The sequence below is a fragment of the Phalacrocorax carbo genome, chromosome 4 (assembly GCF_963921805.1).
Source record: "Phalacrocorax carbo chromosome 4, bPhaCar2.1, whole genome shotgun sequence".
In the NCBI taxonomy this organism is placed as follows: domain Eukaryota; kingdom Metazoa; phylum Chordata; class Aves; order Suliformes; family Phalacrocoracidae; genus Phalacrocorax; species Phalacrocorax carbo.
This window is the reverse complement of record NC_087516.1, coordinates 42692502-42718950: the sequence shown is the minus strand read 5'-3', so window position 1 is coordinate 42718950 and position 26449 is coordinate 42692502. Positions and strand designations below refer to the sequence as shown.

At 38.0% G+C, this 26449-nt stretch overlaps 1 protein-coding gene across 6 annotated transcripts in view; it reads left to right on the top strand.

The window, feature by feature from the left end:
- The window catches only part of CLCN3 (chloride voltage-gated channel 3), a 69502-nt gene extending 43733 nt beyond the window's left edge, over window positions 1-25769 (top strand). For 4 of the 6 annotated variants that reach the window (XM_064449738.1, XM_064449743.1, XM_064449737.1 and 1 more), the window contains 11 exons: window positions 1485-1584; window positions 3894-4081; window positions 4733-4855; window positions 6203-6409; window positions 8773-8853; window positions 10112-10657; window positions 14742-14928; window positions 16329-16727; window positions 18419-18635; window positions 20847-20922; window positions 22617-25769. In XM_064449738.1, the coding sequence (XP_064305808.1) occupies window positions 1485-1584; window positions 3894-4081; window positions 4733-4855; window positions 6203-6409; window positions 8773-8853; window positions 10112-10657; window positions 14742-14928; window positions 16329-16727; window positions 18419-18635; window positions 20847-20922; window positions 22617-22775 (2283 nt within the window). In that variant the 3' untranslated portion in view covers window positions 22776-25769. The remainder of the gene's footprint in view (window positions 1-1484; window positions 1585-3893; window positions 4082-4732; window positions 4856-6202; window positions 6410-8772; window positions 8854-10111; window positions 10658-14741; window positions 14929-16328; window positions 16728-18418; window positions 18636-20846; window positions 20923-22616) is intronic. The other 2 variants (XM_064449740.1, XM_064449742.1) reach the window with 1 other exon arrangement.
- The last annotated feature ends 680 nt before the right edge of the window (window positions 25770-26449 follow it).

Below are 26449 nucleotides of genomic sequence, written 5' to 3'. Positions count from 1 at the left end.
AGATGTTCCTTCACGTACACCACTGTAGCATTAATAACGCCATTTTTAATTTTCTGGAAGCAAATGTAGTATGTATATGCTGATTTACTTTGACGTGGTTAAAAAAATAATCTTACACTAGTTTAAAAATCAAAACATCCACAATTGTACTATTTAGTGCATTTTTAAGGAAAAGAGGTCCTTGGACAATGGATCTGAGAACACATACCTTGCTTGAATGCTTTTAATGAAAAGTAAGAAGGTGTTTTCCATGTAATAGTTTATTTCAAAATTTGATGTCTAAGCAGTAGTTAACACAACGCCATCTTTACGCTGCAGATATGTAGGATAGCGTCAAGTGGGTGTGCCGTTGGATAGAAGGCTGGGCCTGGACCAAGTCCTGGCAAGGCAGTTCACACCTGGAAATGGGTTATCTAGGGTGAAGGCTCACAGCTGTTACTCATTTTAATGCCTGAGACCAGAAAGGGCAGACAAGACAGTTCACAGTTTATCATCACAGAACTAGTGTGAAATTTATAAATATGCCCTGAATGATAGGAGATTGGCCATGTAATCAAAGATGTAGAAAGAAGACGGAACGAGTACTAATTCATGGTGGTTTTGAAACACATGCTACTGTAGAAGCAACTGTTTATATTAAAAAAAAAGTTTGAGAATCTCACAAATGTAGATAAAACAATAAAATATATTTGCTTTAGGGGTGGTATTTTTTTCTAGATTTCCTTGTCTAGTATTGTGCTTTCTTGGTTTGGGATGTGGGTTTGGTGTTGTTTTTTTTTTTGTTCTTTTTTTATTCTTGTTTGTTGCACAAACTTTCTCCTTCCTTTTACAGCATGAAAATAAGAGTAGGATCTGACTATATAATGAAGGGTTAATTCTGAAACACATTATGCACAAATTTCTGTTGAGTGCACAAAGTAAAGAAAATAAGGCTAAAATAAGAATTTCTATCTTTTCGGTACATTAACTTCAGATGCCATTAGTAATAGTTGTCTAAAAGTATTACAGGGTAGTTATCCAGGTTTTAGTTTTGTTTTAGTTTTGTGTGGTTTTTAATAGTCTAAAGATAAAAGTTGTTTATATTTGAAATAGAAATATGGGAATTTGAATTGTATAGAATAGCTTATTAGTAGTATACTAACAGTTTATTTGAGGTTCGACATAAATAATTTAATATTTAGAAGAGAAATAATTTTGCAATTACATGTTTTAGGTGTGTATCATAGAAAGTATTCATTTGTCCTAATAATGCATTTCCTGGGTTTTAGTTCTTTAAATTAAACAAATTTACTTTCCTCCGTCCGTTGTTTGATGTCTGAATAACCAAGCTGATTTATCTATGTAAAGCTCTAAATACAAGGAGATGCTTGTAGTGTAAGGAGAGGGTGTATTTGCCTGCAGCTTGTACGCCGTACTTACTTTTTTCCTCCTATTCATATTACAGAAACACATATACAAGTATACATAATGATTTCTCTTTGCAGATTAACAGCAAGAAGAAAGAATCAGCATGGGAGATGGCAAAAAGTTTGTACGATGCATGGTCAGGATGGCTAGTAGTCACACTGACTGGTTTGGCATCAGGTAAATTAAAAATCAGAGGATTTCTTTCTTATATTTGTCAGCAAGTATAGTTACTGTGCTTTTCATTTGTGTGTTACCCACCAACCCGGATAAGAGCTGTTTCAGACTACTACCGTAATTCCATGAGGGAAGGAAAAGGTTGACTATCTTGATTTACAGGCTTCAGCATTTTGAAGGGAGTGTTTACTCCTCAGGTGGAAACCCAAATCCTCACTGAATTTAGTGATAGTTTCTCAGTGTTATTGAACTTTGACCTCCTAAACTATCAATGTTCTTTAATCCTGTGATTGAGATTGGTGGTTTCCCTTTCTGTTAAATTTAGCGCTTTTTTCCTGTAGGATTTCTTGTGAAAGTGTATTAATTAATTGTTCTAGGTGGTTTTACTGTTTTTGTGGAATTTGTTTTTGTGGGATTTTTGGGGTTTTTTTTTTTTGCTTTGTCTGTTGGGGTTTTTTTTGTTTATTTGTTTGGGTTTTTTGTTAATTTTTTGCTAGGAACTTTACTGAACCTGTTAGCTTATTCCATATGGACCAAAAAGTAGCTCTGGTGTATGTGTAGTTTTGGTGAACACGCTTCCTTGTAAAGCATGTGTTTATACAAGAGCAAAGTCTAGCTGTATGTTGTACTTTTCTAGAGTTTGTTACACAGAAAATATTAGCTTTAACAGGTGGAGTTTGTTTGCCTCTTCTTCAACTCTATCTTTTCTTTTTAGTGTATTTTAGGATGAGTTCTACAGCTAAAATCATCTGGTGCTTTGTGGCCCCACTGTCATGCAGTATTGCTGTCTATCCTCATAGTTTGGAGTGACCAAAATGTGCAGGAGTGAGAAGTCACAAACTTTGTGCCCGGTTTTTCCAAAAAAGTATTGCAAACAGAGATCTTAGATTAAAAGCTAGGAAAACTGCCTTAGTTGCAGAGTATGGGTATGCCTGTTAAAAAGGGATGGTGCCTGTGTAATTACTACTTAGATATATACATAATCATTTTCAAAAATCATATCAATTAATATATGTGCAAAGTTTGTAGCATGTTTATGTACCTCCGAATGTACGCACTGGGAGTGTATAATTACTGGAAATTGCTTGTGATCATTTGGGTGGAGGATGCAGTGTTGTGTTTCCACCCCCCAAGCTGCTATGTATATTAAAATTGCTTTACTACGTTTCTGAGCAACAAAGTGAGCAAATTCTGGCCGTGAACATTCCTAGGTTTTTCAGTTTCAGTTGCTTGCTGTTATATCTCAAATGGTAAAACCTTGATTTCAGTAATGGGGAGATCTTACATTTATGCATTTTAATTAATTTGGCTGACATTTTGTTCTGTTGAATGCTGCCTTTGACTTTGGTTGGCCCAGGATCTCAAACTGAGGGTCTGTCAAGATTAGTAAATATAAATTAGTAAATCAGAGGTAATTCTCTACTACCAACTTACACAAGTAAATTGTGGCTTTCTCTAGACAGCTATTTCTAGTAGTGATTACTACCTTAAAAATAGTAAATTATAACTAATTAAATAGTTGTACATGTTCACAAAAATAATGACTTTCGTAGTTTTTCAGTATACTGCTACCATGAAAAACTGTTCTGCTTTTGTAAAATAAAGTTTTTAAATTCTTTTTTTTAAATCCTTTGAAGCAATTTCCTAAGTAATGCCTATTTTTGAGGACACTTCAGCAGGCTGTCTGCATGTAGTGACAGCACAGAATCCCTCTTAAACTTTAGTTTGTGAAATGCTTGGTATCAATATTGTTTGTTACCTGCAGTAGGAATTTTACATGCTCATCATGTTACAGAATTAAGTAATTTTGTATATGGATCACGTGAATGTCATCAGGGTTTATTTGGTGTTTTTACATTTTCTAAAACTGTTGTTGGCCAGGTAAGGATTACTTTCTCCAAATATGCTGTTCGGTACGAAATATTATAAATAGTTCATGAGTTCTCTGAGGCACGGCAAAGTAGTTTTGTCAGAAGATCTATCGTCTTTTTCATCACAGCAATGTAACAGTCCTCTTTTGATTCTTAACTCCTTAGTTTCAGTGGAGTGTTGGAGAACTGTGGCGGGGGGGGGGGCGGGGGGGGAAGATGTATTTAACTTGGGAAATATACAACATACTAGATTCTTCAGTAAGTACTAATCTTACCCTATTGCAAATAGGATATATTCCTGGAAATGAGTAATATTTTAAATATCTTTAGGATTTCTGTAATTTCAATTTACATCAATTAATTCCAGCACATTTCTTCACTTTAGCTGTGTGTTTTAGTCCTATTTACCAGTATATTAATACAAAACATTTTCTACAACAGGGGCATTGGCAGGATTAATTGACATTGCTGCTGACTGGATGACTGACTTGAAGGAAGGCATTTGCCTTAGTGCTTTGTGGTTTAACCATGAACAGTGTTGTTGGGGTTCAAATGAGACCACATTTGAAGAGAGAGATAAATGTCCGCAGTGGAAAACATGGGCAGAACTGATAATTGGGCAAGCAGAAGTAAGTATATACCCGTTCTTTGACGGTTTCGCTCAACTGCTTGACTGAACATGGAAAGAAAATAATGGTCTTAAGGTTGGGGTACTAAACACAGATTTGGATTGTACTGTCCACTCAATTTTTCAGCATTTGAATTGATTGATAGGTTATAGTGTAATAAATGTGCGTTTCATTTACTGCAAGGGGGCTTGGAGCGTTGCATGTGTAAGGAAGTTATAAGAGTATGGAACTCCTCATAATATTAGAATAGCTACAGATAAAAAATGAAATTTGTGGTGTTCTCAGATAAGTAAGAATAGATTGGTTTTAGTTTTTCTACCACTACCATTTATTTTTTAAATAAAGATGATTTACCCAGTATTCAGTAGATTTTAGCAGCTAATAAGTATTTTAAAAAAACACCTGTACTATGTTTATTTTTTCTTTTTAAGGTGAAGTGTTAGAACACTTCATACCTTGTATAACGCAGTCTTTGCTGATGTGCAGGTGTCATGACTTCATGCTTTTCAAACAAAACTCTCTCTCTTGGCTTGGTAATAATTACTGTCCCTCAAAATGTGTGGATAAGTGTATTTGCAGCAAGAGTACTGCTGGGTTATTTTATATCGCATTTATATTCTGACTTTCTTGTATTTTTGTTTTTCCTTTTAGGGTCCAGGTTCATACATAATGAATTACATAATGTACATTTTCTGGGCTTTGAGCTTTGCCTTCTTAGCAGTTTCTCTGGTGAAGGTATTCGCTCCCTATGCCTGTGGCTCGGGGATACCTGAGGTGAGGACTAACTAATAGATACATTATAGATGTTTCATATTAGCGTGAAAATTTCTGCTGCCTTACAGGGTCAGAGGGAAGGCAAGAGGGAGCACCCTGTGACTTTGATGAAATACATTAATACAAATATTCAAATTGAAATAATGTAATTGTGCTGATTGTTGCTGAGAAGACTATCCCAAATTTCAGAGGATCTCCTGAGTTTGCAGATTTTGCTGCATGCTTCTGGCTGGACTACATTTTAAGGAAGATTTAGCTTGAGACTAAACTTCTGACGAGTGATTTCTAAAGCTCCCCCCAATCCCCACCCTCCTACCATGATTAGAGAGCAGTGGTTCATTGACAGAATACAGGCCCTTTGATACAGCAATTGATCTTTTGTTGCACTGGCTTTAATCGCCTTATCTAGCACACACCATCAGACAATCACAAAGTAATATCCTCAGAAACTCATTCTTTTTACAATTGATGTCTGCAATTGCATACAATTGCAAATGCATACACAGAATGGGAGGGAAAAACCCAAAGTCAAAGTCTGGTCAGTCTCACTTCTCCAATCATTCTGCAAATATTTCTTTATGTATGTCTACTGTAGAAGTTGAATGACAAATCCTGCCTCTGCATAAGCCTGGGGTGTGTAGTTCTGTGCCCTTATTCTGGAAGAGATTTCATCCTAAATTGGTTTCCAAACTTAGCTAACCTTTACTTTCTAGACAGAGCTGACCAGTGTTTTGTGTATACCCTATTTATAGACGTGTCCTTTCCTTTGATAACTACATTATTATATATATGGACTTATTTTCTAGGCTAATAATATGGCACTGCTAGGCAAAAGGCAAAATAATACCTTAGGCAAGTGGCACATCTTTTCTAGTAAAAAAAAAGGCTGATCTTTTCCATCCTTACGTAAGGAATCCACTGATAAATTTTTATGAAGAGATCACAAAACAAGGAGAAAACAGAGGGGTAAAATTGGTGCGAATGTGATACTGCTACAGTAGGTGACCTTGAGTATAGTTTTTGCAGGTTTATTTTTCCTTTGGGAGTTTCCTGAATTTCACTTGATAATTTCCATCATAAAATAATGAATGCAGTCTTAGAAGCTACTGCAGATTAATCTTCTACTAAATGTAGTTGTATGTTATTGTCAGGCATTGAAGAGTAAGTTGCACATGGGAAGCCTCTGGCAACCAGATGTAGCAATCTGAACAACACATGTTTTAAAGTGTGATAAAGTTAGTAATTTGAAAAGGCTATTTTTGAAGTTACGCAGCTGCAATGATAAAAGTAATTATTTTCTTAAGAAAGGATAATAAAATAACATATGTTATTTTTTCTTTTTTCCAGATAAAAACTATTTTGAGTGGCTTCATCATCAGAGGTTACTTGGGGAAGTGGACTTTGATGATAAAAACTATTACTTTAGTCTTGGCTGTCGCATCAGGCTTGAGTTTAGGAAAAGAGGGTCCCTTGGTACACGTTGCCTGCTGCTGTGGGAATATTTTTTCCTACCTCTTTCCGAAGTACAGCACAAATGAAGCTAAAAAAAGAGAGGTAAGCTCTTGCAAAAGCATTTCTAGAATGTATTGCATATCTCTGCATTTACAGTGATTTGTTCGAAAGATTATATTTGTTCTCTCAGTGTTTAGGCTTGGATTATCAATGTTATTTATTGCATTAAGAACAGTGTAATATCCATAGCATTCTCCAAAGTAAATTGTTTCCATGTCAGAGCAAGTTTGCGTTTCTCTGATCTCGGAGACGTTTGATTTTACTAAATTCTTTCTGTTCTTGGCTCTACATTTTGGTAATTGATGAATGTCTTCATTTGTGAGGACAGCAGAGGACTTTCGAACCTGTGGACAAAGTATGCCTGGAAAAGGGTTGGTGACAACAGTGTTTCTGCTCTATTTCAGTTTGTTGTTGTTAGTGACAGTGTGGTGGGTTAGCCTTGGTGCCTACCAGGCTGTTCCCTCAGCCCTGCTCCTCAGCAAGGCAGCAGGAGAAAATAAGTTGAAAAGCTCATAGGTCAAGATAAGGACAGGGAGATGACTCATCAATTACCATCACAGGCAGAACAGACTAGACTTGAGGAAAATTACTTTATTGACAACTAACAACAGAGCAGGATAGTGAGAAATTAAAACAAAACTAGAAACACCTTGCCCCAACTCTCCCTTCTTCCCAGGCTGAACTTCACTCCTGACTCTTCTATCCCAGAATAGCACAAGGGGATGGGGAATGGGGGCTGTGGTCAGTTTGTAACACTTTGTCTTTGCTGCTCATTCCTCCTCATGATCTTCCCCTGCTCCAGTGGGGAGTCCTACCCATGGGAGACAGTCCTTCACGAGCTCCTTCAGCATAGGTCCCTTCCACAGGGTGCAGTCCTTCAGGAACAGCCTGCTCCAACCTGGATCCCCCACAAGCCACAGTTCCTGCCAGAAAACCTGCTCCTGCATGGGCTCCTCTCCACAGGCCGTGGCTCCTGCCAAGAGCCTGCTCTGGTGCGGGCTCTCCACAGGAGGCTGTAGCTTCGTTCAGGGCACATATACCTGTTCGGGTGTGGGGTCCTCCACGGGCTGCAGGGTGGAGATCTGCTCTGCTGTGGTCCTCCCTGGGCTGCACAGAGACAGCCTGCCTCTCCATGGTCTTCATTGCAGGCTGCAGGGGAATCTCTGCTCTAGTGCCTGGAGCGCCTCCTCCCCCTCCTTTTTCACTAACCTTGGTGTCTGCAGGGCTGTTTCTGTCACATATTCTCACTCCTCTCTCTCACAGCTGCTGTGCAGTGCTTTTTTAAGTGTTTTCTTAAGTGTCGTATCACAGAGGGACCACCAGCATCACTGACTGGCTCAGGTTTGGGCAGCGGTGGGATCCTCTTTGGAGCCAGATGGACCTGGCTCTAGTGGACGTGGGCCTAGCCTCTGACATCTTCTCACAGAAGCTACCCCTGCAGCCCCACTGCTACCAAAACTCTGTCATGTAAACCCAATAGAGAGAGCCATGCTAAAGAAAGCAAGTGTAGTCATACAGAGTAGTAAGATTTAAGATTCTTATTAATTCAATATGATTTTTGTATTGTAAAACAAAAAAAGATGTCGTCCCAGCTTTGCCCCAGTTCTCAGACTCAAATTCTAGAAGGAAGCTCCAGAACATGGGAAATTTGGTTTCACTTCCTATTTCAAAGCTGTGTATTCTTAAATCATTTCACTTACTTGTGGTTTAGCTGCTTATCTCCAAATAATGTAATAATTCTTTGGGTTTTTTTGTTTATTCTTCCACAGGTGTGTAAGGGCTACGACCTGGGGGTCAGTGTTCTTGCAAGGAATTCGTCCAATATTCTTATGATTAGCAATGCACATTAACCATATATTGAACATAATTCATCCGTGATGCTGTAGGACAAGCTGTTGCTTCAGTTTCTGTTAATCGCTCCCTTAATATCAGTTCACCTCAGATATTTTTGGAAGTTTTTGCTTGCAGGCTATGGAGCACAAATCTCCCAGACTAATATAAAAGCTGTGTAGTCTGTCAGCTATTTTTGTCCCTTCAATAATATTTGTGATTGGTGGACTTTACCACCACAGACATCTAGCATTGAGAAAGCTTCCTACAATTTCTTGAAAATGAGATATGAGCTGTTTCATACTGAATTATAGACTCCTTTGGGTGTTTCGTTGGGGAGGCTTTGAGCAGCATCCTTGGCTTTGTCACGGCTCTTGCCTGTCCAGTGGCTGCTGTGGCCACTGGCCACATCTTATGAGCATTCTGGTACATTTACTTGATGCTTTTCTGTTAGCAAGTCTGTGTGTCCTTGATAGAAGCGTAGAAGAAACTGATAACTGTAATTAGATTATCTTCTTCATGTTTAAAGCATAACACAGGCTGCAAAAAAAACCCTCACCATTTTTCTTTTCCAGGTGTTGTCAGCTGCCTCAGCAGCAGGAGTATCTGTAGCCTTTGGTGCCCCAATTGGTGGAGTCCTTTTCAGTCTAGAGGAGGTATGTCAAGAGATGGCACTGAAGAATAGATACTTAAAAAAAGAAATCTCTTTTAGCGTGAATAATCTCAGACTCCTCTAAGCTGCAGAGTCTTTCCTAAGAAGGAAATTATTTTTAGACCCACATTTCAAAGTCAAGAATCCTGTTACCAGCAAGCTCCTAAAGATATTTTTTCTTTTCTCTGGATGAATGTCAGCTTTGCTTTATTCTCAGTCATATTTTTCTGGAGAAGGGCTGAGTCAGATAATAATTACGATTTACATATAGATAGAGATACAGCAGTTTTACACTCTAGGAGTGTATTCTAAAAAAAAAAATCAGGCTCTTTTTTTCTTCGTTTTGAAAGAGGCTTTATAAATATATTTGACAGTTTTATGAAACAAGTCTTTAAACATTACTTTTCTTGAGGTTTCAGACACTAAACACAATTGAATATGTTGATTATTAAAAAGGAAATTATGCTATAAAACTGACCTCCAATGCATCCAAACTCTCTTCTCCAAGAAATGTTTTGTATTAAATTAGTTTTCATTAGTTTTTTTCAAAAGATGTAAGAATGATATGTAGATCATTAGCATTTTTTTAAAAAAAAACAACTAAAATTGTAAAAAATCTCTGAAATGAAAAAGGGAGCAAAATATTCTCTGATGTATAATTTTGCTGTAACATCATGGGACTTTGAGGAATTCCTTTGTTGCTAAAAAAATTCCAAAAAAGCGCAGAAGAAAACTCTCTTCAAATTCAGATCAGGCTATGTGGGGCTTAAGTATGAAATTGCATGCTCTGTGTTGATTTTTTAAATGTTTTAATCATACTTCATAAAAATAACACATCTGCCAGAAACCTTTCACTGTCAGTTGAATGGAGATGAAACAGTATTAGCAGAAAATTTGAGAGAGCAGCTGCTACACAGTCTGGTTCTTATGAATGTTAGAAAGAGATACTTTCAAACATAGAAGCTTTTAAACATAAATCACTATGCATTATTTCCTAACAGTCTTAAAACAGCAGTGGTTTCAATGATACTTTAGTATTATCTTTAAAACTGATACAAGTATGAATTGTTGTGGAGCTTTATAAAAATGTAGCATGTGCTGGAGCACCAGTGCTCCCAAGTGATAGGAATAATTCTGATAATGTAAGAGTACTTTTTTTTTTAGCATATACCATGTGAGTAGCAGTACTGTAACACATGCCTAAAACAGTCTTTCCAGTATTTTTAATTGACTCACTAATTATCATGTATTGCCTTTTGCAGGTCAGTTACTATTTCCCACTCAAAACTTTATGGAGATCATTTTTTGCTGCTTTAGTAGCTGCATTTGTTTTAAGGTCCATCAATCCTTTTGGCAATAGCCGCCTAGTTCTTTTTTATGTGGAATATCACACTCCTTGGTACCTTTTTGAACTGCTTCCTTTTATTCTTCTGGGAGTATTTGGTGGGCTTTGGGGAGCGTTTTTCATCCGAGCAAACATTGCATGGTGTCGTCGACGCAAATCTACAAAATTTGGGAAGTATCCCGTCCTGGAAGTTATTATTGTTGCAGCAATAACAGCTGTCATTGCATTTCCTAATCCATATACAAGGCTAAACACCAGTGAGCTTATTAAAGAGCTCTTCACAGACTGTGGGCCATTAGAATCCTCCTCCCTCTGTGACTACAGAAATGATATGAATGCGAGCAAGATAGTAGATGATATTCCTGACCGTCCAGCAGGCACTGGAGTCTATTCAGCTATATGGCAGCTGTGTTTAGCACTCATATTCAAAATAATCATGACAGTCTTCACCTTTGGTATCAAGGTAAGTGGGAATGCAGTGGCTGCATCATCTGCTGTGATTATTTAATTATTGCCTTTCTCATTTTCCATCTCTCAAAGCTAGCAGCTTTGTTTATAGAATTTTTTTCATGTGTAGTTCTTTTAAAAAAAGGTCTTTTTACTGTTGGTTAGTGAGCGATTCTTGTAGAAAACAATACCAAAGTTTAATTAAATTCAAACTAGCTCTTTGTTCAGCTGAATAGAAACGTGTGCTAAATTTAATAGGGAACAGTAACTGTGTGCATGGTTGGCTGTTTGTATGGGCCCGATTCAGCAATAGGGATGATTCTAAAATTTCCAACAGCTGAGATCAGCTGAGTTCAAACATAAGCACTTAGGTTCCCTCATCCTGTTACTTGGAAAAAGAAAAGACTGTACTCTTGAACAACTTGTAGAGGTTTTTTTTAATCCCCTCTGTGCATTTATCACTGAAATGTAATTATTGTAGACTGTCAAAGGGAGCCAATGATGATTTCTTTCCTGAAATTTCCAGTATTGCTTGTCATGACTAGAAAGTGGGCTTTGTTCGTGTGACTGTAATGGAGATTTCTTCTCCACTACAAAGCAGCATAATTTATGTCTTTCCTGGTCATTTTGTAAATTTGTTTTGAAGTTCTCTTCAGCTTCTCTCCAACCTGTGGCTGTTTTCTGAATGACATATAACTGTCAGGCCTTCATCATTTTCTGTCTTGTCAGTCTCCCTTCATAGTTTTTTGTAACTAAATTGTTCAGACGTGTCCTAACCCAAATGTACTGTAGAACGTTCACTAAGCAGGATTTGTGTTTAAACTGGCTTTAACTTTTCAGTCATCATTGCTGTTCCATGTAACTGCATGCATAAGAAAACACTTCTTTACTGTGAGGGTGGTTGAACACTGGAATAGGTTCTCCAGAGAACTTGTGGATTCTCCATCCTTGGAGATACTCAAAACCTGACTGGATGCAATCCCAGGCTACCTGCTGTAGTTGACCCTGCCTGAGCAGAGGTGTTGGGGTAGACAACCTGGAGTGGTCACATCCAACCTCAACCATTCTGTCATTCTCTAGTTGATAGAACAATACCGTGTTGTGTTTCTCATGTGTTGATATTTTAGAAGATGTTGCAGTCTGTTATTTGAAGTTGTTTTCTGTATATTGGTTGACGGGTAAGAGAAATCCATTGTGGTCATTTTGAATGCAAGTCTTCATTAGGTCAAAGTTTCAGATATTATTCTATAAAATGACCGCTCCAATCTGTTGTATTCACTTGCTGTATTTCACTTAGAAGGACAGAGCCCTAGATAAAAGCATGGTAACATTTCTTACCGTTCGTGTGCATCTGGCTCTTTCTCGTGGGATTGTCACCACAGGATCACGCTTTGTGTATTAGAATTCACTAGATTACAGAAGGGTAGAGCTTACACTTCATTTGGTTTTGGTTCACTTTCTCATAACTTCAGCATCTGCAATTTGGTGGAAATATTTTTGTCAAGTGTAAGAATGTATCTATCTCTTTGCCAGTAGGCAAGGAGTCATGCTGCTGTCATTGGTGGGACTGTGCTACATATGTTTCTGTGAAGCTTTAAAGTATATGGCTGGTTAGAATGTCAGCCGATATCTGGAGATCTGGAAAAGGGGATGTCACTTCAATGTTATATTTATTTGCATTTTAAGCTTCATTTCAGTTAAAGGAGGAAAAAATGCAAAATAAATAATTAAATAATAATTAAAAAAACTAAAAACTCCAGATGACTTCATTATTTAAATCATTATTAAGGACCCTCTGGGCTCCCTAAGTCTGTTCCTGGAGCTGTAGCCATGTGCAAACACAAAAGTCATCCCCACAGGAACTATTTTCCTGTGAGGTAAGCAAAGCAACTTTGCTGCTTGTGGGGCATGGTGATTCCTGTTGCCCCTACTGCCTTGAACAAGGATCACCAGGAAGCTTATCTGGCGGTAGTTGGTTTCGTTTTTTTTTTCAGGTGTTTGTACATATACTGTACTGCTTATTATCAGTAGACTTGTTACTGTACCTAAACCCTGATGATCAACAGTTGTGGTGGCGTTACAGCTTTGCCTCAGAACATGACTGGTATGCAACTGCACTACCAAAGAAGTTTAAAGTTGCACCCATATCCTGATTCCTTGCTTGTTTCAAAGATGATAGATATGCCACAGAATAAATCTTTTCCTCTGTATTATAACTTGAGTTAGGCCGGCACGCACTGGAGAAGAAAGCTGAGACAAGGTAGAACCCAACTTTTTTTCCTTGCTCCTTTGCAGTGAAGGTTCCTCTCTACTTTGTGACTTGTGATTCAGAGGCTTATGCAAACAAATGCAGCTGTAAAATCATAATTGCAGTTAGACATGTAACCATTATCCACATGTGATGGAAAGAAGAGCAAGAGATAGGTGCATAAAAAAGTTATATTAACAAAGGACCAGAAACAATTTGCATGTAATTTCGATGCGGAGACTGAACTTCTGTGGCATACTGCTGTAGCAGACTAGGATCTGAGGCAGATTCAAAGATTTGTTCCATTCCTTTTATATGTGAAATGTTTTGGGTTTTTTTTTTTCAGGGTGCCATTGAACTGTTCACCAAGAAAGAATTTCACTCAAGAAAAAATTTGTATTTTAACAGTTAGAAAGAGGTTTAGACACATGATTAATTGTGAGAAGTAACAGTAGTGGTATAAATGCACAATTTGGATACTAAATTTGGATACTAAAATGACGGCATTGAATAGTTACCTCTATCAACACTGAAGTATTAGGTGATTCAGGGTGGGAGTGAAGGATTATTAAGCCTTCTCCCTAAACCTGTGCTGCTGGCTTTCAAACACAAAGTTTGCTGTATTTGTTTGTCATTGGTTTGTCTGTTAGAAATCATCTTTGCAATCATAAATATTGGTGGCAAGAATAATGATAATGATGATGATGATGCAGCAAATAAATTCTGAAATACAGCTATTGGATTCCATGGCAAAATCTATAGTTTGGAATTGCACAATACTGAAATTTCACAGCTGTGGAGTGGAAAAAAAATAAATTATGTGTCCTGTTACACCAGAAGTGCAATTTTTAAATGAGCTTATTTTGGCAAGATGGGTTTAGGTGCATTTAGACAAAAAGTAAAAATTCTGCTACATATTTGTAGTCAGATCCATACCTCAGTTATGGTAGAAAATATTTTGATACAAACAACTGCTGCAAGGAGAAGCAGCAGGCATTTCCAGTTTAGTGAGACATTTAGACAGCTGTATGTTTTTTGGAAAGAAGATGAGCTTCCTAAGGACGAGAGAAGATAGACAACAGCAGTTTCTCTGAGGAATCCTCACTCCTTATGAAGCTGCTGCTAAAAGCAAGACTTGCAATAATATTTTACTAAGCCATGTTGGTATGACAAGGCTGTGTTGCCTTTTCAGGTTTTAGTTAATAACAGAAAAACAGTTTAAGTAACTATATAGTAGGAACTCTCTTTTTACAGTCATGTATTATCTACCTTTTTGCAATGGCAGCTGTCCTGCCTTTTTCTCTCTTAGTGTATTTAGCATTCTGTATATGGGAAACGGCAATACAGTAAGCAAAGCTTCTTTTTAAAATCACCTATTTAGTTGGCCATCTAATTTATAGCAGTGTTAGGACGCAGTTTTGGAAGGCAGTCCTATGTGCAAAGCCTGTTTAGTAAATGAATGTTGGCTCAAGAACATGAAGTAATAAGGGAGATGGGAAATAGTAAGGAAGACTTTTCGGTACTAGTGACCCAGCTCAGATTGGGCGCACACATGGTAAAAATTGCACTGTTGGCACTGAGAGTCTAGTTTGTGGTCTGGTATTGGTGATAGACTTGCTCTTAAATACAGTAAAATATAAACAAACATGCTCATAAAATGGATTCAGCTAACAAGGTTGATCAGAGGTGTCAACAGCATTGTGATAAGTTTTATGAACCTTGCAATGTCAATTTCCATGTTCTTAATGTGATGATTTGAGCATTGGCATCTCTTTTGGCAAAAAACTTACTTGTAAAACTATGCATCAGGTATGGTCCCATCAGCGTGACAGCAGTTCTGGTTTTGTTGCAGGTTCCCTCTGGGTTGTTCATACCTAGTATGGCAATTGGAGCAATAGCAGGAAGGATTGTAGGAATTGCAGTGGAGCAGCTGGCATACTACCATCATGACTGGTTCATTTTCAAGGAGTGGTGTGAAGTCGGAGCTGACTGTATTACACCTGGTCTTTATGCCATGGTTGGTGCTGCTGCATGCTTAGGTAACTAAAACGTGACAAAATAAATAAGTATCTGATTTTTTTTTTTTTGTATGTTGCCAAAATAATGATTAAAAATGAAGGGAGATATAAATGTGTGCAGTTTTGGAACACCTTTTTAAATGGACTTCTCTCTCTTCAGAATAACACGTTCGCATCTCTACAGGGGACCATCAGATCCTTGTGATCTGAGGAATAACGTGAAATTTGAATTGATGTGAAACAGAAGAATTCAAATAGTAGTGTTTGCTTTCTCCTTTTGGTATCAAGAGGTGTCATTACTACATCAGTCAGAAAAATCAGTTTCCTGAAATGTATGAAGTAGAGGATTTGTCGAGTACTGTTGAAATTATTGCAAGGAGGTGACGTGATCAGCTGCCACATCTACATGACTTGCAAAAAAAATTCTTGACATTCATAGTCCAAACAAAACTTCCAGAAGTGTCTGATGGTTTGAGGAGTCCAGCTGGAGATATTTTTAACAAGTCTGACTTAAAAACTGTTGAAAATCAGCTCCATGGAAGGAGGCTTAAGTTGGGGACCGAAACTAGGAGAAGTCCTCTGAAGGTCTTGCCTTTTCCTAGCTTATAGCTTCATTGCCTTAGAAATTAAAAGCTATTAGTACATATTCTGCAAAACAACAAAAAAAAGACCTTTTCCTTAAGGAGGAGTGTGTTTGAGCAACCAAATAAACTAGTGGTACAAACTTAGGTTTTGGAGAGGTTGTTTTGTCTCTTAATAAATCAGCTTGAATCACTTCCGAATTGGAAGAAAGATCGTATTCTTTTATTGAATGAAGATATGACAGAAAAAACCTTGGCAGAAAAAACATCTTGAATATTAACAAAAGAGAAATATAATCCCTGTCTTCTTCCATTGTCTAAGAACGAGATTTCGTTAACTCAGAATTCTCTTTAGCTTTTATGATTCAGCAACAGCATTACATTCCTAATCCTTTGGACAACATAGCTGTTGATGATCTCCAGAGGTCCCTTCCAACCCCTAACATTCTGTGGTTCTGTGAGTTGCTGTCTGTGACTTCCCTGCATTAGTTCCATTCTTTTTCCAGCTTCTTACCTTACTGGATTTCCTTGCATTTCTGAGTATTTTAACCTAGGTCTGGTGCGGGGAAATACCTAGTTTTATTCTTAATTTACATGAAAGAACTGCACATATTTTTCAAATCCCTTTATTCTCCAACTTTCTAGGAATTTTCCCTACAGCTCACTTTTACTTCTAAGAGTTCATTTTTCCTGTCCGCTTCCGTTTGTATTATACAGAATTGTTTGTCAGGTGATCTTTAATGGCAAAGTTACCTTTCTAGCTCTCAACAGGAAGGCAGGAAGTTCTAAATTCATTGTGCTCTGATACTAGAATGTTACCGGCTGCCATTTTTCTTGCAGGTGGTGTGACAAGGATGACTGTGTCCCTGGTAGTTATTGTCTTTGAGCTAACAGGAGGGCTGGAATATATTGTGCCCCTAATGGCTGCAGTCATGACCAGTAAGTGGGTAGGAGATGCCTTTGGTAGGGAAGGCATCTACGAGGCACACATCCGGCTGAACGGATATCCTTTCTTGGACGCAAAGGAAGAATTTACTCACACAACACTGGCTGCTGATGTTATGAGACCTCGAAGAAGCGATCCACCTTTAGCAGTTCTGACGCAGGATAATATGACAGTTGAAGACATAGAAAACTTGATCAATGAAACCAGCTATAATGGTTTTCCTGTTATTATGTCAAAAGAATCGCAGAGACTAGTGGGCTTTGCTCTAAGAAGAGATCTAACTATTGCAATAGGTAATTATCTTCCAGTATTGCATGATTATATATGCCAATTTAAATGATTTTATAACTTAAACCAGAATTTACTCTGTGTGTTTCTAGACTTATTTCAGGTTCAGATACCTTGCACAGGCTGTCTGTTCCTTTACTGAAGTATACGATGATCTTCAATGGCAGGCTCTGACACAGAGGAAACATTAATCTGTTTGTCACAAAACCAAGAGTTTTCAGACTGAAGTAGGCCAAAACATCATCTAGTCTGGTGTTTTTGTTTTGAGGCTTTTGCTAGAATCCCTTTTCCTCAAGTGACACTACACTAACATTCTTCAAAATTGAGTAATTCTCATTTTGGAATAGCAGGATTCTGCGAGAATTACTGATCAAGTAACTTTTAAATTTAAATGTATACTGTACTTCTCTCTGACAATGTGTTATTTACTGTTGTTATAACAACTAAGATTGTATTATGGAGAGATAAGTGGAATATTAATTATTTTAGTTTCCGTTTTTCAATTTGTATAATGGGAAATTTGGCCCTGGGCACATGAGCATGCAAGCCCTGTTTGGGCTCTCTTTCTCTGGGTGAGTATTAGAACTCGTGATACTTGTGACAGTGCTTTGTGCACTGTCAAGAAGAATTCTGTTGATTTTGAGGATACTATCATAACCAAAGGGAAAACTCATTATTGTGTAAGAAAATGTTACAAAATTGTAACATCTGGTGCATGAAATCAGTGATGGAAGTTGCATCTTAGACTACTTTTTTTCATAATTTATAAGATTGTACATTGTCAAGTATCTCTTTAACAAACACGTGAGAAAGAGACACAAAAGTCTCCTGAAACTTTTTAAAAAAAAGTTCCGTGAACACAGTACTGTTTACTTCAGCAGAACTTTTGCCTGTGGTCTTAATACTGTGTATGCTATGGTATTATGCTATGTAGGATGTATAGGAATGTCCAGAACTTGGAATTGTTATACATATCATACTGTCTTAAGTATGCACTTAAGAGTAAATAGGGGAATAGCAGAACATTCTTCTAATAATATGCCTTCACAGGTAAGACTCACTTCAGCTGCTGAGATTGCACAGTGCAAGTTGCTTAGTTTTGGATTTTGGCTGCCATAAGAGAGACCTTGTGTGAAATGGTTCAGGGTACAGGGAGGTGTCACCAAGTGATGTCACCAAGGTGATGAAGAAGTGAAAAGGAAGAGGATCCCGTTCACACAGAGCTAAACAAATTCATTATAAACAAGAATGCAGCATTTTCAGAGTGGTCAGAAATGAGTTCTTTGGTTTCGAACCAATAATAACAGCCATTGGAATCATGATGGGGAGCTGTCAATTGAGATTGGCTTTCCCCTTGACGTTTTTTTTGGCAGCCATCTATGTGCTTCCTGTATGTTAGTTTTTAAGTCTTTCCACCTCTTTATAGTAAATAAAAGTTATTTATTGGCGTGAGAAAGGTAGTAGCTGAAGAATGGCTTAATCTGGATGGTAGATGGCTTTTGTGATTTCTGCACAAACACTTCTTAGGGATAAAGCAGTGGCTATGGAAACACACCAAAATAGCGTGTGTCAGAATATCAGCATCTAGAGTCTGGTAGTATTGATTGATCTGTCTGTTTGCGCTAAATTATCTTACTTCAAGAATGTTAATTCCTCCTCCTCTGCTTCTTCACACCCTCCCCTCTTTTTCTTAAAGAAAGTGCTAGAAAGAAGCAGGAAGGGATTGTTGGCAGTTCCAGGGTTTGTTTTGCCCAGCATACCCCATCGCTTCCAGCAGAAAGCCCTCGACCTTTGAAGCTTAGAAGCATACTTGATATGAGCCCTTTCACCGTGACAGACCACACACCAATGGAAATAGTGGTGGATATTTTCCGGAAGCTGGGTCTGAGGCAGTGCCTTGTAACACACAATGGGTGAGTAAAGTGGCAGCAATGCTGTTCATTTGGTTAGATACAGTAATTTTCACTTCCAGGGTCAAAGTATTTGAACCAGGATATATTCCAGGATCACGGTATTTGAACCCGTCGGTTTGGTACGGCAACTGATGACCCTAACTGTTCATTAAGAAGATGCTGTGCTGTGGTACCTCTCGTAAATTCTTACTCCTCCCTTGTATTCCGAGTGAGCAGGCAGGTGATTTCCATAATTTTCAGATTTCCTTCAAAAATTAGCTCTCATTCAGCAAGTTTTGAGTGTGCAATTTGCATGTGGAAGAGACACAATGTGTCTTGCAGATATGTGGTCTTGCGGGGTGCACAGTCTAAGGCCTGTATTTCCTCGTTCTTAGATGTGTTCTGCAAATGGGCAGTGTATCAGCTGTTCAACATCTACAAATATCTGGGTTTGTAAAAAGTAAGGGAGAAAATGATCCAGCCAGTATTTCCCCTTCTGAAGTTTAGTGATGGCGATTGCCACCAAGCTCTTGGTTTTAGAATACTAACAACTAAGTAACTGCTACTAGTTCTGGAACTTCAGTCTGCAACCTTTGTCTCTACACTTCAAAATATTGCAATAAAGTAATTTTAAAATTTAAAATGTTTGTAAATGAGGCTGTAGGGAGTTGTCATGGGATTACCCACTAAATAAACCAGCCTTGGGCTTGGAAACATAAATGTTCATTACAATTGCCTCTTATGTAAACTACTTCTTTTTATCACATGATCTGTCTGTGCAGCTTGTTCCTTTAACATTCTGCTTTCCTGTTGCTCTTGTGTTAAACTCTCTACACACAACATTGCAGCTCCTACCATAGCATTTTGCTTTCTCTTTAGCATGTCTTTTAAGGCACCTGGGAAGTTGGAGCATTGACTGCTAATCCACCTTATTTAGGACCAATGTCCATGGGACAAAACCCAAGAAACCTGAGACATGGGTGGGACTGACTTTGTTTTTGCTGTAGGCAAAAGGACTGCTCCTATAAGTGACAAATACTTAAGTATCACATTGGTTTCCAAGTTTATTTTTTCAGATGTGTTTTAAAATAAATTTAGTTTTAAGTGTTCTCCTTTTTTTCTTTATTGCATCCCTATATCGAATGGCAAGTAGATGTTTTCAGAAGCATAAATTACTTTAAAATCCTTTGTCTGATGGGGAAAGGGCATCATGATCTGACAATTAGAAGTCAGTGCAGGCATGCAATTATTCTTGTTTTGGGGAGGGAAATTTGAATTGATAGAACTTCAGTGAATTTTATGAAATTTTATGATAAAGTAGGAGCAAGTATGGATGGCTTTAATAATTTGCTGTTTTCAGACATTCATATTTGTTGTCCTACTTCAGTTTTCAATTTGTGATATTCCGTGAGCACGCTGTCCATTACAACAAGGTCAGATAGTAAATACTAGGACTAGTAGTATTCAGCCATGGCATATAGCCCCACGGACATCAAGGACAAATCTGTATTTTGGCAAATTTCCTGCAAATCGAATATACTCACATAAAGACAGACATCAACTTTGTTCCAATCCAGATGGGAGTAGGAACTGTGCAGAAGTTGGTGCTGGTGACAAACATATGGAGATACATAAAGACTGAGCCTCACTCTTCCTAATTTGTACCAGAATATGCATTCTGGGGAGTGGCTCTTGATTTATACTGTCATGAATGTGAAATTTGCCTGTTTCTAGGGACACCAGATAACCCTGCTCTATAGTGCAGCTTCAAACCTCAATTGCTGTGACTTTACACAGTTATTACTTTGTTCAGCTACTGTGGCTTGTTAAAACGTAAATAGTGATCCAGATGTGTGAGGAGAAATAACTGTTAAACAAAGGAAATGCAGTAGATTCTAGTTTCAGTACCTCTAAAACCTGAAGAGACATGAATTTGGGGAGAAGGGATGAAGTATGCTTCCCCGACATGTACTTGATATGAGAAACGCACTGCTCTGGGGTGGTGGAAGATCCAATTGTGCTGAGCATTTTGGGAGAGAAAAAAGGCAACGTCTGGGCAAGGGTACTGACTTCGAAATCATTTTTCATTTCATTATCTCATTAGTTTTCCTGCAACCTTTTTTTTTTTTTTCTTTCAAAATTTTAGTTTTGCTCTAATCCTTTTTCATTATGATTAGAACTATTTTTATTTTATTTCACACACAGTTATTAGCATAACATGATCTGTTTCAGGATTGTCTTGGGGATCATCACAAAGAAGAACATATTAGAGCATCTCGAGCAACTAAAGCAGCACGTCGAACCCTTGGTGATTAGATATATCAGATCTCATAATTAGACACATTAGAAGTCAGGAAGCATGAAACTTGTGAACTGTTCAGGGCTTTTATGACATCAGCTGAACAACGAAATCATCTGATGCTAAAAATTTGTATCAAACCATAAAACAACATGTGCAAAATACTTTTGTAGAAGCGAAGCTGTTAATACAGACATACTGTTAGTCACAACATTAAAGGAAAGTAAACAATAGATTTCTCTGATATTTCTACTCTTGAGATCACGTAGGTGCACCTAATTCATCTGCTGATTTCCCCAGGTGGGAAAGCACAGGGCTAGGAATACTTTTTCCCCTCCTAATGCAAACTAAGATTTTGATATATGCCAATTTCTTTTTCTGATCTTGACAGCTTTAAATAGCTGTTAAATAGCAAAGTGGGTATCATGTCTTCTGAGGAGCAAAGCCAAGCATGTTTTTAATGTATTGCAGCATTAGATCTTCCCTGTAATCCCCCCTTATCGATGTGATTTTTTAGAAGTACACTTATTTTTAGTAAAGTCCTGTGATTTTACGTGAAGTCCGGTGATTCTGCTGCTGTTACGTACAGCAGTATGTTCTCCTTCAGAAAATGTTCAGTGACACCCTAAGCCACTAAGTGGCGTGCTACTATGTTGTCTGTTGACTTCAGAATCTAGATACTGTTTTAACCATGATGTTGTGAACTAACCTTAGATAGAAGGTAGACTTTGTCTTAATTTGGATGTGGGTTGCTAGTTACATCTCTACTAAACCTACCCACCAAGTTTAGCTGCTTATGTGCAAAACATGCTAATTATGTTCTCATTTTATGCTCATATTTCACAAGTATTTCATGCGTCCTTTAATAAGACAAAATGAAATGTACTAACCAGAATAACAAGGGCAGCAGCTCATTCATTCTGCTCTTTGCTTCTCCTGTGATATTATCCGTTCGGACAGTCTCACCCTTTCTGATATATTGCAGAGTCATAATTTCAAAAGCCATCAAGACCCTGTCATAAGAGCACAGTATCTAAATTGGAAAATTAAAATGTTCTTTGTTAGTCACAACTTATTTTCTAAAGCTGTGAACTCCAAAAGCTAGTTAACTATCGTCTATTTTACAAAAGCTTTGTGGCTGATGCAGTGTGCTCCTATGAATACATTCAGCCTGAGCCAGTGTGTCAGACTGGAAGGATCCTTACGAATTAAAAATGGAGGGAAGGGGAGTTTGATTTGCTCTTAGGATTTTGGGCCATCAGGTGGTACGTCACTTCTGATGGCTAGGTTGGAACATGCCTCCCGTATGAAATGGGATCAATATCACTTCTTTTACATACCTCTTTTTTTCTTTGTCCCTCTTTGTTACTTTTTTGTTGGCATACGCTAATCAAAATTTCATTACTGTAGAAACAAAAAGTTAAATAAAAATTGTCACGGGCTCTACTTGTATTACTTGTATTTCATTAAAAGGGACTACAGCTGTCAGAGACCATCCGATATGGTGTCTCAGCATTGCTGTCTCTTAACAAATGGGTGGTTCCTCAATATTTTGGTTAATAAAATGTTTTCGTTTAAATAAGAAAATCAGGCTGTTTACTTTTGCTCTATTCCTGTCAACAAAAAGGACTTGGCTACAGATTTGTTCTGCTTTATTACTGTCCAGCTTGTATTAACATCGATCTTCGATTTATCCTTTTCAGGCGCCTCCTTGGCATTATAACAAAAAAAGATATCCTCCGTCATATGGCCCAGACGGCAAACCAAGACCCCGCCTCAATAATGTTCAACTGAAACCCATAGCTGAGGAGAGAGAGGAAGTGGAAGAGGAGGTTCATTTGTTGAATAGCACAACACTTTAGTCTGGGGGATGCTTCTAAAATGAGAGACGAGAGCTGGGTTTTTGCGTAGCAGTGCTGCTGGAAATCAGGAGTTGGTCTGGGGGAGCACGTGGCGAGGAGGAAGGCTGATGGGAGCGCGGGAAGGGAGAGCTGCTGTCCTGCACTGGATGCGTCCCGAGACGTCAGGTCTGCCATGATAGTGCAGTGGGGAAACTGCCTGAGGCGGCGCCATTCTCCAGCCCCAGCCTGGTACTGACAGCATTGGAGAGATGTGCTATTAGTCCCTGTTTCTGGAGGGATCGTTGTGAATCGAGCCATCTTACGGAGACTGAAAGGTCTTGCCCTTTTTACCATTGAAAACTGTTGTGTTAACTCATGAAACGTATAATTATTACACGTCACCTTTCTACATTCCAGAAGAGCTTTATTTCTCTCTCTCCTGAGCCGTAACAAAGCCTCTTTAAAATTGGTGTGCCCTTTGGAAGCAGTTGTTTCTCATATTGAGATGTACTGTGAGTTACTGAGGTTTGACCACAAGAAGGGAGGTTTCTCTTGTGCCATTAAACGTGTGAGTTTGTACATCATGAGATGCTCGGGGCAGTACAGATCCTCTGCGACAAAAACAGACTGAACGGGTAATGCCTCGCAAGAACCACGCGAGACTTCTTTCAACCCACGTGCAGTCGTGATACGAGAAAAATGAAAACCAGATGAAACTAGCGTTTCAAAGAAAAAGACTGGTTTTGCTGCAGAAAATATCAATAATGTGACCTGGTCTTATGCAATTTTTGTATTATTGAAAACACTATGATATATACCAATGTTGTGCAGTATAAGGAAAAATACTGCTATTCTACTAGTTAAGAGCTGGAACAATTCTGTATACGTGTATCTGGTAAAAAATTGCATGCTACAACACTGGAGATCTTTTTTTCCCCCCCTGTAAAATTTGAGAATGGTCGTTTTTGTTTTTTCTTCTCCACAAGAGATGTTCCACTGCTGACATGGTAGGAAGAAATATAACTCATAACTTGCACTAAATGTATATTATTTTTCTTGAAGTTTTACCATTCTTTATTTATATTTGTATGGATTAAAAAAAGCTATTAAATATGAATCAGTTAATATCTCACATAACTAATTACCTTTTTAATGTGATTTTATAGAATAATTCATAATCCTCTGCAAGTAATGGAGGATTAGCAAATGTTTACAACTAGATGAAGGGTTTAAACAAAATGGTTTCTTTATTATCCAACATGCATATAAGATCGTTTTGAAATGTAACTTTCACTGCCGTTACCTTGAGATTTCCTTTCTCCTTTACTAGCAGATAACTGGAACAGTAATATTAAAATTTTATTTAAAAGAAACTGCAGGGTTTTAAAAATAATAGGAAGAAAGCTATTATAATTAGTAGATTGCTTTTGACTCTTTTTTCCTGTTTTTTCTTTTTTTTTCTCTCAAGTATATGGAGATGTAAATGATACGTAGCCACAGAAGATGAGCAGCAGGGCAGAATCGAATCCAGTTCTTGAAACTTTGGCAGGACTTTAAAACTCAGCAGCAACACACACACTAGCAGGTGAACTGACAAGATCCCCAAATTCTTTATTTTTTTTTCGAGACAGTAGATGAATTTTTTTCATATTCCTTTCATCAAACCACTGCAACCACATGCAGAGGAAATAAGGCAGTATGCTATCAGCCTAACGCTGGGAGGAAAAAAATTAAGAAATCGGGCTGACAAAAATAATGCTTTATAATATGGGGTTAGGTAAAATTTCATTCTTTTAACAATTATGCCTACAAGACTGCAAAAATATAAATGGTAAAAGTCTAAAATAATAATCTTGGGTATCTCTAAGGCATTTGTCACAGTTGCCTCAAATTTCTTTATTTGCAAAGTACTTGGTATGATTTTATCTTGAGTAATGTACTGAGGCGAAACTCTGGTACCTTTGGCAAGCTCCTAAACAGTGCCTGGGCTTAAGTGCTCTGCTGAGTTTTTACTGATTTTTCTGAGTACAAAACTGCCACATACATCTCATCATCTCATCTCCTGCAGCAACTGGAACCAGCACAAAGCGAAAGGTGCCAGTGGGCTTGTGATCACCCCCTGTATTAAAGATGGGTCTGGAACTGAAACAGGGAGTCTAGTCAGGCTGTGTTGAAACGTGAGCACGGCGGCTGCCACCAGCTGTATTCTTCCACATGAAGTCAGCGCTCATGGCTCAAAATTTGTTGTGTTACACTGTGTAGGCCTGAAGAAACTTTACATGAGAAACTTCGCAGAGAGCAGGATTCGGCCCATTACAGAAGGCAGCTCTGGAAGCTGTCTGGGATGCTGATTTAGGATGTTCCATTTTTTCCTACAGTGGAAGAGTATAAATGCACTACACATACAGAAATTGCTTTAAATCAGTTTGAAACCTCTGCCATTTCTGATGGTCTCGTAAAACACTGCTGTGTGTACTGCATTGACTTGCACCTAATTCTACAGACTGTGCTGTCTGAATTAAAATACAGGTCATACCCCTGCTGTGTTTTATAATTTCAGTATGGATCCCGAGTGCTGCATAAAAGTTGTGCATCTCTGTTTGTTTGCTCTTCTTACCTGCTAAGCTTTCCCTGTTGACATTTAAAATGTCTTCTGGTAAACATACGTTAGAGGTTCTGATAATGAAGTATGTGTGCCTGTGCTGTGCAACAAAGATTTTTCTAATGTCAAACGTCCAGCGCCTTACTCATTACTAATCTGAAAACAAATGTGGTGGATGGGAGGGGGAAAGTGTCAGCGTTTTCTTTTCTTTTTTTTTTTTTTTTTTAAATCCATTCAGTTACTGGTTCATGAAGAATGCATTCTTTGTTAATCTGTGATGTTGCCTAGAGCTGTATTTAATATTGATCTTAATGTTTTTATTTATACTTGTGTGGTAGAGCTGCATATCATTACAGTAAAAATTCTGATTACCGTGATGATTTAATCAAACATTAAAAAATTCTGTATGACCATTTACTGTTCTGTCATGTTTTCTCATTGTTTTCACAAACACTGTTTGTATTGATTTTTGTATTTATTTTCCCTAAGTGAAAATCAACAGCTAGGGATTCCACATACAGAACTAGCAAGCAGATAACAGAGAAAAGAATGAATGTTACCAGGAGGGGCAGCCAAGTAGCCAAGTGAACCTGATCAAACAGGTCAGTATTGGGTATTCTCTTTTCCAAAGTAGACATTGAAAATTTTGTTTTAATTATAGAATACTGGCTTCCTGATCTAAGAGAGTTAAAAGTAGATGATGCTTTTAATGTCCAAAAGCTGGGATTACAGAGTTTCTACACTGCATTCTTAGTACCACTGGATTTAAAAGAAATGATAAGTTAGACATCTGTTGATGATGCATAATAATGATGTACAGCACTTCAGTTGGTGTAACAATTTTCCTTCTCAATTAGAGGTTAATAGAGGTAGGACTGGTGTCATGGTTTTGGCTGGGATAGAGTTAATTTTCTTCACTGTAGCTGTTAGAGTGCAGTGCTCTGGATTTAGCATGAGAATAATGTTGTTAACACACTGATGTTTTAGTTGTTGCTGGGTAGTGCTTACACCAGTCAAGGACTTTCCCAGCTTCCCAGGATCTGCCAGGTGCACAAGAAGCGGGAGGGGAGGGGGCACAGCCAAGGCAGCTGAT